This window comes from Stenella coeruleoalba (assembly GCF_951394435.1).
Source record: "Stenella coeruleoalba genome assembly, chromosome: 21".
NCBI lineage: Eukaryota > Metazoa > Chordata > Mammalia > Artiodactyla > Delphinidae > Stenella > Stenella coeruleoalba.
The window spans coordinates 3,126,318-3,140,512 of NC_137167.1; the positions used below are offsets into that span (position 1 = coordinate 3,126,318).

The 14,195-nt window shown below is 43.7% G+C and overlaps 1 protein-coding gene across 1 annotated transcript in view; it reads right to left on the reverse strand.

The window, feature by feature from the left end:
* HOOK3 (hook microtubule tethering protein 3) overlaps positions 1–14,195 on the reverse strand; it is a 103,394-nt gene that overhangs the window by 88,077 nt on the left and 1,122 nt on the right. The window contains exon 2 of the mRNA XM_079909561.1: positions 6,417–6,502. Coding sequence (XP_079765687.1) covers positions 6,417–6,502 — 86 coding nt within the window. The remainder of the gene's footprint in view (positions 1–6,416; positions 6,503–14,195) is intronic.

Genomic DNA, 14,195 nt, shown 5'->3' on the forward strand with positions numbered 1-14,195 from the left:
ATGAGAAAAAGAAATTAAGGAAACAATCCCATTTACCACTGCAACAAAAAGAATAAAATACCTACGAATAAACCTATCTAACGAGGTAAAAGACCTGTACGCAGAAAACTATAAGATACTGATGAAAGAAATCAGAGATGACACAAACGGATGGAGAGATATACCATGTTCTTGGATTGGAAGAATCAATATTGTGAAAATGACTATACTACCCAAAGCAATCTACATATTCAATGCAATCCCTATCAAATTACCAATGGCATTTTTCACAGAACTAGAACAAAAAATTTTACAATTCGTATGGAAACACAAAAGACCTCGAATAGCAAAAGCAATCTTGAGAAACAAAAATGGAGCTGGAAGAATCTGGCTCCCTGACTTCAGACTATACTACAAAGCTAGAGTAATCAAGATAGTATGGTACTGGCACAAAAACAAAATATAGATCAATGGAACAGGATAGAAAGCCCAGAGAAAAACCCACACACGTATGGTCACTTAATCTATGACAAAGGAGGCCAGAATATACAATGGAGCAAAGACAGCCTCTTCAATAAGTGGTGCTGGGAAAACTGGACAGCTACATGTAAAAGAATGAAATTAGAACACCCCCTAACACCATACACAAAAATAAACTCAAAATGGATTAAAGACCTAAATGTAAGGCCAGACACTATAAAACTCTTAGAGGAAAACATAAGCAGAACACTCTTTGACACATATCACAGCAAGATGTTTTTTGACCCACCTCCTAGAGTAATGAGAATAAAAACAGAAATAAACAAATGGGACCTAATTAAACTTAAAATGTTTTGCACAGCAAAGGAAACCTTAAACAAGACGAAAAGACAACACTCGGAATGGGAGAAAATATTTGCATCTGAAGCAACTGACAAAGGATTAATCTCCAAAATATACAAACAGCTCATGCAGCTAAATATCAAAAAAACAAACAACCCAATCAAAAAATGGGCGGAAAGCCTAAATAGACATTTCTCCAAAGAAGACATACAGATGGCCAACAAACACATGAGAAGTTGCTCAACATCACAAATTATTAGAGAAATGCAAAATCAGAACTACGATGAGGTATCACCTCACACCTCAGAATGGCCATCATCAAAAAATCTACAAACAGTAAACGATGGAGAGGGTGTGGAGAAAAGGGAACCCTCATGCATTGTTGGTGGGAATGTAAATTGATACAGCCACTGTGGAGAACAGTATGGAGATTCCTTAAAAAACTAAGACTAGAACTACCATGTGACCCAGCAATCCCACTACTGGGCATATATCCAAAGGAAACCATAATTCAAAAAGACACATGCACATCAATGTTCACTGCAGCACTGTTTACAACAGCCAGGATATGGAAACAACCTAAATGTCCATCAACAGAGGAATGGATAAAGAAGATGTGATATATAAATATAATAGAATATTACTCAGCCATAAAAAGGAACAAAATTGGGTCATTTGTAGAGACATGGATGGACCTAGAGACTGTCATACAGAGTGCAGTAAGTCAGAAAGAGAAAAACAAATATCATATATCAAAACATATATGTGGAATCTGAAAAAACTGGTATAGAGGATCTTATTTACAAAGCAGAAATAGAGACACAGATGTATGTTTGGATACCAAGGGGGAAAGGGGGGCGGTGGGATGAATTGGTAGACTGGGATTGACATATATACACTACTGATACTATGTATAAAACAGATAACTAATGAGAACCTACTGTATAGCACAGGGAACTCTATTCAATGCTCTGTGGTGACCTAAATGAGAAGGAAATCCAAAAAAGAGGGGATATATGTATACATATAGCTGATTTACTTTGCTGTACAGTATAAACTAACTTAATATTGTAAAGCAACTATATTCTAATAAAAATAAATAAATAATAGGCAAAAGATTACAGCAAACAGGAGAGGTTGTGGAGAAAGGGAACTCTCCTACACTGCTGTTATAAGCTGGTGCAGCCACCATAGAGAACAGTATTCTAAAAATATCAATAGAACTACCATATGATCCAGCAATCCTACTCCTGGGCATGTATCTGTAGAAAACTCTAATTGGAAAAGATACATGCACTCCAATGCTCACAGCAGCACTATTCACAATAGCCAAGACATGAAAGCAACCTAAATGTCCATCAACAGATGAATGGATAAAGATGATGTGGTACATACATACAATGGGATATTATTCAGCCGTAAGAAAGAATGAAATAATGTCATTTGCAGTAACACGGATGGACATAGAGACTGTCATACTAAGTGAATTAAGTCAGACAGAGAAAGACAAATACCATATGATGTCACTTATAAGTGGAATCTAAAATATGATACAAATGAACTTATTTACAAAAAAGAAACAGACTCATAGACGTAGAAAACAAATTTATGGTTATCAAAGGGGAAAGGAGGTGAGGGGGGGATAAATTAGGAGATTGATATTAGCAGAGACAAACTACTATGTATATAAACTACAAGGGCCTACTGTATAGCACAAGGAATGATATTCAATATCCTGTGATAAACCATAATGGAAAAGAATATGAAAAAGAATATATATGTATAACTGAATCACTTTGCTGTACAGCAGAAATTAACACATTGTAAATCAAGTATACTTCAATAAAATGTAAGTAAACATAAAAATTTTCAAAATTCCTATATTGATAAATGAAAGAATACACTGTTAACAGTGTATAATGATGCCTTTAGCTAACTGAAATAATACCAACAGCTAAAATTTCTTGTAAGCTCACTACGCTCCAGGTACTCTAAACATATAGGTAGTTTCCCCAACTTACAGATAAGAGAACTGAGGTACAGGAAGGTTATTGGCCCAAGGTCAAGCATCTATCTATTAAGGGACAGCCAAGATTCAAAGGCAGATGTGGCCACAAACTCCTAACCCCACCTGTGCCTCATTGGCTTGACCCAGTGCCCGCGGGTGGGGAAGTGTGCGGACGTGAGCGTGTGGCCACCAGCATGTGGACACGGTCTGGCCAGCCCCCCCTCAGAGGGCCCCATAGTCCCAGGGATGTCCCAGATCCCAGAGTCATGATGGGGCACTGGGCTTGCACACCCAGAAATTAAAAACAAACAAAAAAAGATTACAGCAAACAATTCACCAAAGAAGATATATATATGTATGCATATATATATATATATATATATATATATATATATATATACAGTAAATGTATAGAAATACAAGAAAAGATTCCCGACATCACTAGTCATTATAGAAATACAAATAAAATCTACAATGAGCACCACTAGACGGCCACTAGAATGGTTATAATTAAAAAGAGCAATCCCAGCAAGTGCTGGTGAGGCCATGGTGCAATTGGAACACTGACACGCTGCTTGTAAAAACATAAATGGTACATCCGCTTTGGAAGCAGTTTGGTAGTTTCTTAAATATTAAACTTACACCTGCCACATGTTGCAGCCATTTCACCCCTAGTTGGAACTTCACCCCAGAGAAATGGCAGCATGTGTCCATACAAAGATGTAGACACTGATGTTCACAGCAGCTCTATTTGTAACAGCCCCAAACTACAACAACCCAGGAGTTCCTCAGCAGCCGACGGATGGATGGATTGTGGTATATCCATACAATGGACTGTGCATGGACTATATTAAGACAGGCAACAACATGAATAAATCTCAAAATTTTATGTTGCATGAAAGAAGCCACACCCTCTCCCTCAAAAAATAAAACATACTGTAAGCCCATTTATGGGCTTAAATGAAGAGATCTGCTATTTCTCTCAGCATCCACACTCTACTGGCTTTCCCTGTGCCTCTCTGGTCCCTCTGCTGGTAGATGTTCTAACCAACAACTAAATGTCAGAGTTCTTCAAGGCTCAGGCTACACACTGTTTTCTTCTTACCCTATACTCTTCCCTGAGTGATTTAATCCACGCTCATGGCTTCAATTAAGAAACACCCAAATTGATATCTCTGGTTTGGACTCTTCTGAATGCTAGCCCTGGGGAGACAACTGCTAACTTAGAAATTTTCACCATTTCTCTGTAGCGCTTGTTATACTAGCAGTTTTGTTTCCTTGGTCATTTAACATCTGCTTTTCCCCAGGTTATAAACTCTCTGAACACAATTACCCTGTGGACTGTGGCTCATCCTTGCATCACCAGTGCTGGATGCAGAGTAGCCGTTCAATAAACATCAAACTGACAAAGGAGGAAGCTTCTGTGAAGCCGTTATTATACAATTATTTAAATAGACAATATAAAACAACATGAATGAATCACACAGACATTATGTTGAGTGAAAGAAGTCAAACACAAAGAGTATAAACTGTATGATTCCACTTATAAGAAGGATGGTGTAGAAATCAGAACCATGGCTATCTTTGAGGCAAGGGGTATTGATTAGGGAGGGGCATGAGGGGGACCATTTGGGGGCTCAAAATGTTATATAGTTCAGTCTGGGCGGCGGTTACATGGATGTGTGTATACATGTGTGCATATACATACAATATATACATACTACACACAAATTAATCACTTCTTTTAGTATGCTTTTCGGTCTACATTATACCACAACAAAATGAAAAAGGAATGCGTTTTGGGAAAAAATGTAAAAAACTGAATATTGATGAGAAATATGCCCACAAGACTTTCGTAAATGAGAATAACCACTCTGCAGAACATAATGCATGTTAGGATCCTGATTTGGTAAAATAATATATTCATACAGTCTTTCTTCTGGTTTCTACAATAGAAATCCTACCCAAACTAACAAGCAAAAAATTCATTTAATGACACATACCTGGAAAGCTCACGTAGCTAGGCCCACTTGCCCACAAATAATTTTTATTAAGAACTGCACTGAAACTCTCTAGACCAGGGGTCCCCAACCCCCTGGCCGTGGACCGCTACCAGCAGGAGGTGAGTGGCAAGCGAGTGAGCGAAGCTGCATCTGCCGCTCCCCATCGCTCCCCATCACCCGCATTACTGCCTGAACCATCGGCCCCATCGCTCGCATTACCGCCTGAACCAACCTCCCCATCACCCGCATTACCGCCGGAACCAACCTCCCCATCGCTCACGTTACGGCCGGAACCAACCTCCCCATCACCCGCGTTACGGCCGGAACCAACCTCCCCATCACCCGCGTTACCGCCTGAACCATCCCCCACATCGCTCGCGTTACCGCCTGAATCACCACTCCCCCACCATCCATGGTAAAATTGTCTTCCACGAAACTGGTCCCTGGTGCCAAAACGGCTGGGGACCGCTGTTCTAGACCATTCAAAAGCTAAACGTTATTAGGGCACCACTCAAAAGTGTCCACGAAAATCACAAGACCGCTCTTCTCTGTGCTAGAACCCGGGCTGGTCAGTTTCAAGTTAGCCTTCTTGAGCTCTGCCAGAAAGTCTGCATGCCTGTATGTCTGGAGAGATGTAAGGTGCAGAAGAAAGGTACAGCAAGCTATAGTTTTCAAGCATGAACCGCCAGTGTGAAAGGCAGGTAGATTCTCTGAAATGCAGGCATTTGAGAAGCTTCGAGACGGGCAGCTCTACACAGCTCACTGCAAGGGGAGCAACGGCAAGAATCCTTTAGCAATGATACTGATTCTCAATAGAGCTGCAGGGAATCTCAGCAAGTCCCATGTAAGTTCTTTAGTGTCTCAGGCTGACAAGGGCTCAGGGCTTCAAAAGACAGAAGTATCCCCCAAATCACATCAAACTTACTGACATCTTAAATTCACAGGTAATCCTCTATTTGAAAAATTCCTAGGTCAAAAGTTGAAGACAGCCATACAATATCAATTTTACAACTATTATGTTTTCACCCTGCCTCTAGGTGGAGCTTACACTGTGTGTGTGTGTGTGTCCGTCTGTCTGCAGACGGGTGTGGGGGGAAGCAGCAGGTAACAAATAAGCAAGCAAAATATGTGGTATACGATATGGTGTTACCTACTTCTGAGAAGCATACGGAAGGTTAAAAGGGAAACCGAGCACAGGGCATGGCTATCGCTTATTTTCTAGGGGTGGGCAGGGAGGGCCCCGCTGGTAAGACAACGTCTGAGCAGAGCCCTAAAGACAGAGTAAACCTCTCAGATCCTTCTATGATGGCAAAATCTGGACGCTAACAGGAAAATGTCTGCCAAGCTTACACTGAAAACCACAGGAAGAAAGAATTCTGCTGAAACCGTTGGAGTACTGCAGCAATTGCAGCCCTAACTACCCCTGCAGCCGGTCCATCTGTGCCTAAACAAGCACAGGCTGCCGGAACCACCTGTGCTGCTCAGTTCTCGGTCTCCGCGCAACACGTGTTTCATGCGAGCACTGTATTTTTTTGTCCATGTTTTCAATCTAATAAATATCCAGGCATGATAAGATACAAAAAGATAAAGCAATTTATTCTTACATCTTTTGGAGAACCTGGGCCATCACAACCCCATTCGTTAAATCTTCCACGGTCTGGCATGGTGCATCCACATTAAATGTCTGGATCTGGAAAAAGGAAATTAAAAAAAAGGAAAAAAAGATTCCATGGTTAACCATACAGAAGAATTCTTAGACGACTTCTACCTCATCTTGGGAGTTGAATACGTTTTAAAAAGCAGAACACTGTGAAATGTGTTCCCTCACGGGAAGTTTCCCGCAGCTTGCTATTGCAACTTTTTCCTTGTGGTAAAAGAGAGAAGGTGGTGGACACTGGACGGCTTCCCCGCATTCACCCTCCTCACAGATAATCTTCTAAGAAAGTCACGGTACCGTCATCCCCTCTGCCAGTGACTGGCTCATGGGAGCACAGGCAAAGACAATTTGGACCAAACAGACGCAAACAGAGGCTTACTTGGGCTTCCGGGAAAGAAAAGCCAACCTCCCCTTGGTGTGAATAAACATGCTGGTTGCTTCAACTGCCACGGGCAGTCATCTTGTTGACCGTTAGGATGAGGCCAATGCAGTGGATGGCAGAGAAGAGGAACAGAAAGAACGGGGTCCTTGAGGCCAAAAGTGAGCCACTAAACTAAAAATCTTGAGGCCTCCTATTATGTGAGATACATTTCTTCTTTGTGCCTGGCCAAGCTCAGATTTCTTTTACTCAGAACCAAAATATCTTTATACAGATGTAGAAATCACACAGTTAGGTTAGATATTCAGTTCATTTTGATTTTCAATGTATTATGAATCAGAACGTAACATAGCTGAGAATTAGTAGAAATTATTTCTGAGCAAGATAATAATACAGCTGAGCCAGCAATGATTCTACTCAGTAGCACAACCAGGACTTAGAAGGCAATAAATCACTGAGAGTAGATAGACGCAAGCCATGCTCTGCAGTTTATAGGTTGTAAAATGGAGGAGTATGGGAATCAGAAGAAGAGATAAAACAGGGAAGAGAGTAGAACGGGGAAAGACAGGGTTAAAGAAAGAAGCATCGTTGTGCAAAACCTCTCAAGTCACGTTAGGACTTCATCCTCAGAGCAAGGAGAGAAAGCAAAGGATTCTAAGCAGGAGGGTGAGGCCATGAGATCTGCATCGTATCAGGATCACAGCAGCTGCAGTATGAAGAAAGGCTTGCAGGGAATAGGCAGGGAGACCTATGTTAATAGGTTTGTATGTTAACACATGAGGTCAAACTAGGTAATGACAATGGAAACCCAGCAAATAATGGTCAGGGGACCATCTGCCTTCAATACATTTTTACTTACAGGGTTATATTCCTAGAGGTAAATTTGCTGGATCAAAGTGTATGAACGTTTTAAGGTTTTTGATAAATATTGCCAACCTGCCCTGAACAAGTGCTGTAGCAATTTACTAACAGTTGGTGAGCGTCCACTTCTCTGTGCCGTGTCATCTATCAAATCTTTAAAAAAAGAACTATTAACAAGTGCTGTCAGCAGCTTCTTCATATTTTTGACAGTCTTGTGGGTTGAGATGGTTATGGCGGCAGAAACTAAGAAAATGGTCTTAAAGATCACATAGCAGGTGGTTTCTACTTAGGTGTCTACTTGGGAGAGGTAATGAAAAGAGGCCCTTGCAGGCTACCCCCTGACACTAACCTTATACATGCAGAGGTTCAATATATCCTTAGTAACTGAATAAATGGACCAAATAAACATCATCTGTAGGAAATGATACTGAATTTCACTCCACACTCTCTCCAGTCGCCTCGTCAATAACAATGTAGTTTGAAAAGAAATAAGCACCCATTTTCATTTTACAATTGCTGAATTCATCTCTTTCTTGTAGGCTTAGAATGAAAAAGACCACAGGTGAGGGCCACACCTCACTCATCTCTTGATCACCAACCTGGCCCGGAACAGCCCTCACTGAACACGCTCTGCATGTAAACTAACTCCATCCCCAGCTTTGCTCCTAATCTGCTGGCTGTGTGGCCTTGGATATGCCACTTTACCTCATTTCATGTCAGTTTTTCAATCTAGAAATTGGGAAAAATACCTTATGGAGGGGTGTGTTGCTTAAAGAGAAAATAAATGGACATTATGTATTTGTAAAAGTCTTAAGCAGTAGTTCCCAGACCTGGGTGTACACCCGAATCATGTGGGAAGTTGAAGAAGACTGGGAGTCTATTTTTAACAAGTTCATCAAATAATGCTATGTGGCGGGGCACTGGTTTGGCATTTGGAACCCTCTGATCCAAAGGGTTCTGATCCAAGCCCACTACCAAATGTAAAGGATGAAAGATCAGAAAACTGCCTCTGGCCAAGCATAAGGAAAAGCTCAATAAAGCAGGTAATTCAATAATGCAAGTAATTTACTTGTAAGACTCCATCTGTTTCTCTCTTGGGACTTAAAACTATTTTCATTTTGATTTTTTAAATGTGGCTTCCAAACAATTATTTTCTCTGAATTGGCTCTTGAGGTAAATAGTCGCTCATGAAGGCTAGAGGATGTCCACCTCTGCTTTGAGATAAAGGTAAAGCAGATCCCAGAGAAACTCTCTCTATGGAGTTTCCTTTTGAGGCGATAAAAATGTTCTTGGAATTAGACAGTGGTGATGGCTGCGATCATACTACAAAGCACTGAATTGTGCACTTTTAAAAGAACTTTATGGTATGTGTATTTTAATTTTTTAAAAAATCTCTCACCTACCAGTTCTCATAAATTCTGAGTTAAAATCTACAGGGTGTTTCAGGACAGCAGTAAAAAAAAATTTTTTTTTAATGTACTTATTTTATTTATTTTTGGCTGTGTTTGGGTCTTCGTTGCTGCACGCAGGGGCTACTCTGTTGTGGTGCGCGGGCTTCTCATTGCGGTGGCTTCTCTTGTTGCAGAGCACGGGCTCTAGGCGTGCAGGCTTCAGTAGTTGTAGCATGCGGGCTCCAGAGTGCAGGCTCAGTAGTTGTGGCTCATGGGCTCTACAGCACAGGCTCAGTAGTTGTGGCTCACAGGCTCTAGAGCATGGGCTCAGGAGTTGTGTGGCGCATGGGCTTAGCTGCTCCGCGGCATGTGGGATCTTTCCGGACCAGGGCTCGAACCCGTGTCCCCTGCATTGGCAGGCGGATTCTCAACCACTGCGCCACCAGGGAAGCCCAATAAGTAGAGTAAAATTTAAAGATAATTGCACTTAACCACATTAGGGCGTGACACGCTGCTGGAAGGGTCATAACCTCTCTTTTAATTCCAAGGAGCTCTATTAACACCATCCAACTTCCACCTCACCTTCTCCCACAAAAGCATGAGAAGGGTAATGCATGAGATCATCTGGAATTACTACCTCTAGAGTAGTGATTCTCAACCAGGGGCAATTTTGCTCCCTATGAGACATTTTTAGTTGTAACAACTAAGTGGGTGCTATTGGCATCTAGTAGAGACCAGGATGACAGAGCAGTGCCCAGAACAAAAATGATCCAGCCCAGAATGTCAGTAATGCTAAGGTTAACAAACCTTGCTCTGGAGCAGTGGTTCTCAAAGTGTAGGCCTCAGGCCACTAACAGCGCCACCTGGAAACCTGTTAGAAATGAAGACTACCAGGCCCTAGCTCAGCCCTACTGAATTACAGACTCAGGAACTGGGGCCTAGCAGTCAGCATTTTAACAAGCCCTCCAATTATGCTGATCAATACTAATGCACAGGAAACATTTCTTAGTGTTAAATTGAATGCAATCAAAACATAGGTGAAGTTTCTTGTCCAAAGCTACCCACAGTTAGTAGGAAGCAAAGTCAGGATTTGAACCCAGGTGGTCAAATTTCAGAACCTATACTCTTAACTAACATGTCATATTGGCCCTCAGTTGAAAAAAAAAAATTAAAGCTTTAAAAAATATACATGCTTTTGTATATCTGATTCCTTTATTCCTCCATTAGAGGACCTAAGAGTTAGGAAGGACAGAGAGAATGGAATGGGGGAGATACCACCCCAAAAATTATACTCTCCCTAATTGTAAACGCCAACATGCCATTTTACAGGCTGTTAAATATGAAAGTTACAAGGATATGTTAATGTTGCTGGGTTTCCCAGAAGAAATGTACTGAACCTGTGTGGTCATGATTCTTGCTCCACTTAGCTTCTTGCCATTAGTTGGCGGCATTCCAGATTCTTTCTGGTTTTTCAGTCTCTTAAACCTAGGAAAGAGCAATCTTTCCACGTACCATTCAAGAAATTAGGCTTGACAGGTGTAATAGGTAGGGCAGATTTTTGCGTCCGGAGGCTCAGCGGCCATGGCTCACAGGCCCAGCCGCTCTGCGGCATGTGGGATCTTCCCGGACCGAGGCACAAACCTGTGTCCCCTGCATCGGCAGGCGGACTCTCAACCACTGTGCCACCAGGGAAGCCCTAGGGCAGATTTTTCCTAACAGGTAAGAGTACATTTTGACTCAGAGGGTGGGGAGAGAGGTTAAGAGTGGAAACTTCCCAGCACATCCTGCTGAACTTTCTTACTGCATAAACTTTGATTCGGAATTTAAGCTTAACCCATCTTCCCTTGGTAGGATGATACTTTGTCTCTTAACAAGCATTCCTCTTTCAACAAAAATGGGGAACATTTGGTTCTTGGGCTAGTAACCTTTCTGATACAATAGCAATTTATCCAGCATTTGGGACACTGAGATGTTCCACAGAAATGAATTCTGCATAAGTGGCTAATAGGCATCCCTCTAAGTGCCTGAGTTGTTATTTTAACCATTTCTGGTGGAAGAACTTCTAATATGTACTATATACCTCTGATCTCAAACTAAATGCTGTGTAGTGAAAATAAACTTTTATTTGATATTCAGGATCATAATTATGATCTTCGGTAACTGAATGTGGAGGCTCTTGATGTATACAAGGCTGTCAGCTCAAAGACTGCCCAGGCTGAACCTTCACCTCTCTGGTCTTCTCTGTCACTGACAGCTGCCTGCATTTTGCTGAATGTGGCAGTTACCTTCTCATTGGCTGTGTGCAAAGAAACTGCACAACCAAGTTGGCTAGAACTTTATGCAAAACAAATTATTCTAAATGGGGGTCCTTTCTTAGGAATGTATAGGATACATTTTCCCCCCTTACTTTTGGTTTTGGAATTGTGTTCAGCATTCATCTGGCCTTCAGCTATGAGGGGAGCTACTAGAGTGAATGCACATTTTCAGCTACCACAGACACGTTCCACATGAACATTTATTCTGCTTTTCTTTTTTAAGTATTAAAAAACATGTATTCTTGAACAGTGATTTGGATGGAAGTAGTATTCTGAGAAACTTTTTTTTTTAAGGATAATGAAGCTATTTTAGTATTATTTAAAATAAGAACAATCTTTAAACCGTATGAAGTGGGCAATAGGGGAGAAGCACGCCTTCCTGAGAAGGGTCCTCCGAGAAGGGTCTTCTCAGGGGCAAAGGCAGCAAGGGTGGGTGGGCAGGAGAGAGTGCAGGCCTGGACGTCAGCGGTGCTTCCTCGGGGCAGGCTCTGCAGGTAGGAGAGGTGGCTCTGGGGCTTGGCAGCTCCTGGCTGTAGTGGAGGGAGCTGGCCTGGCGGCCCGTGCCAGTGACTCTGGCAGGGGTAGGGCAGGGGTCAGCTGGGTAAAAGAAATGTGGGTTTGAGTGTCAGGAGGAGGTGGCCTTGGCTCTCAGGACTCAAGGGGGACGTCAGGCTGCAGGAGGCCCAGGCCCGGGACTGCTGATCCGCCCCCATCTCTCCAGCGAGGCTCTGTGACTGTGCCCTGGGTGGGTGGGGGGTGGGGGGGCCTCACAGCAGGGTGGGCGGCAGGCAGGGAAGGCTCAGGCAGGGCTGCTGTCAGGCCGGGGCTCAGTGTCCTCTTCTCGGAGGCGCTTGCACCCGGAGCAGATGCTTCTTCTCAGAGGCCCCGGCCTGGGCACAAAGACAGGGACCACTCCATTCCTCATCACGGGCCGGAGGAATGGAGCCGCCCAGGACACCCTGGGCTCGAGGCTCTCAGACCTGAGAGGCCCGTCGAGCCGCCTTTGTCCTTCCTCGCATCGGCTGAGGGCCCTCAGCGCGGTCTCCTTGGCACAGGGGTCCAGGGACTCCTGGCTGGGCGGACACGGGGACAAGTTGCTTAGGCTTTCAACGGGGGCAGTACGGGTGTCCACCAGGCTCTGTCTCCTGTGTGGCAGGAGAGGCGGGCGTTCCACTGGGACCTCATCGTGAAACCGTTGCCATGGCCGGAAAACCCCAGCCCCGAGGGGGTGCGGAGGGGCGGCCCGCTGGGAAGGCGCCTCCAGCCCTGGGGCACCGAGGACCCGCGGACCGGGTAGTACTTCCAGTTGCGCAGGGCGGCGGGGAGCGGCCGCCTGCTGCGGAACCAGAGCCCGTGATCCTGGCAGCAGCGGCAGTAGCACAGGATTGGGCGCCCGGCCCGGCCCATCGGGAGGCAGGTGCCACGGGCGGGCCCGGTCCATGAGAACCATGGGGACCGGTGCTTCCGGGCGTGGGCTGGCTGCGTGGCCTTGGCCGTGCCCAGATACATGCTCAGGTAGCTGCCCATGCTCGCGGGTCAGCGGGGTCAGACCTTCGACGGGCTTTGGCTTCTGGGCGGCCCCGAAGTCTGTAGACGCGAAGCTTACGGCGCTGAGGCGACTGTTGGCACCGTGGGACGGTTCGTGGGGCGTCGAAACCTCTGGGCACGAGGTCCTGCGCGCACCAGGCCGGGGCCTCGCGGACCCACCCGGGGCCTCGCGGACCCAGGGCCTCGCGGGGCACCGCTGTGTTCTGAGCACAGGGGATATTCTGCTTTTTATAACTAAAAGAACAAACCCAGCGTTTAACCTCAACTTTATTTTGAAACATTTCAATGTACAACGTTTTAAAATGTTTCCAAATTTTAGAATTGTATACCTTTGTTTGGACTCTGCCCTCCAGTTTTGTCATTGATAATCTCTTCCCCAGAAATTTTCCTGGATGAGCCTTCCAGTGAAATTTCAAAAAGCCTTTTTTTCTACAAAACCAGACTCCTTGACCTCTCTCTATAGCTGATAACCTGGATTATCTCTATTTTCTTAACATTTTACCAGATTTTAAATAGATGTGGCCATAGTGTGCTTCTGTTAGTACCCCTTCAAACTTCTCTCTGTGATTCTTCCTCTGTATTTTTATTAGCATTTCTCACCCAAATAACTGCACTGACCACCACCTTCTGGCAGATGCCCTTCAAACACACCTCTTTGTTTCCGTGACTCGTCTTTCTAGACTTTAAACAATGTAACCCTACTTCAGATTCAATGTTTCCTCATCTTTGCCCTCTTGCCTTTTTTTTCTAGCACTGAAGGAGGTACAGACTCAAAAATGCATATCTTCAGATCCTCAATCTTCTGTTTACAACCTCTGCCAAATCCATTCCTTCCACAGTATCAAAGAATGTGGTAATTCTTTCCTTTATCTCTCCCCTACCTAGTCAAACTTTGGCCACATTATGCAGCTTATCTGTTTCTTCTCTTCTCTAAAATGTAGCAGGGGAACCCATTTCCCCACTTAAGTCGGAACCCATTACAGTTGTAAGCTGTATGTTAACTATATATTATTGCAAACGATTTGAAATGCCAAGAATGCCCTAATACAAAAGTTACTGAATAGATCAAGCTCTATCTACCCTTGTACATATTCTGTTTCAGAAAACATAATTTGATTTGTGTCATAAGCCAAATTGTGAAAATCTCAAGACTATTTTCATTATGTTTGTTCCAACCAGCCTAGGGCACTGGCCCTCTCAGCATTCCACCCAAATGTCCCCACACAGGGCAG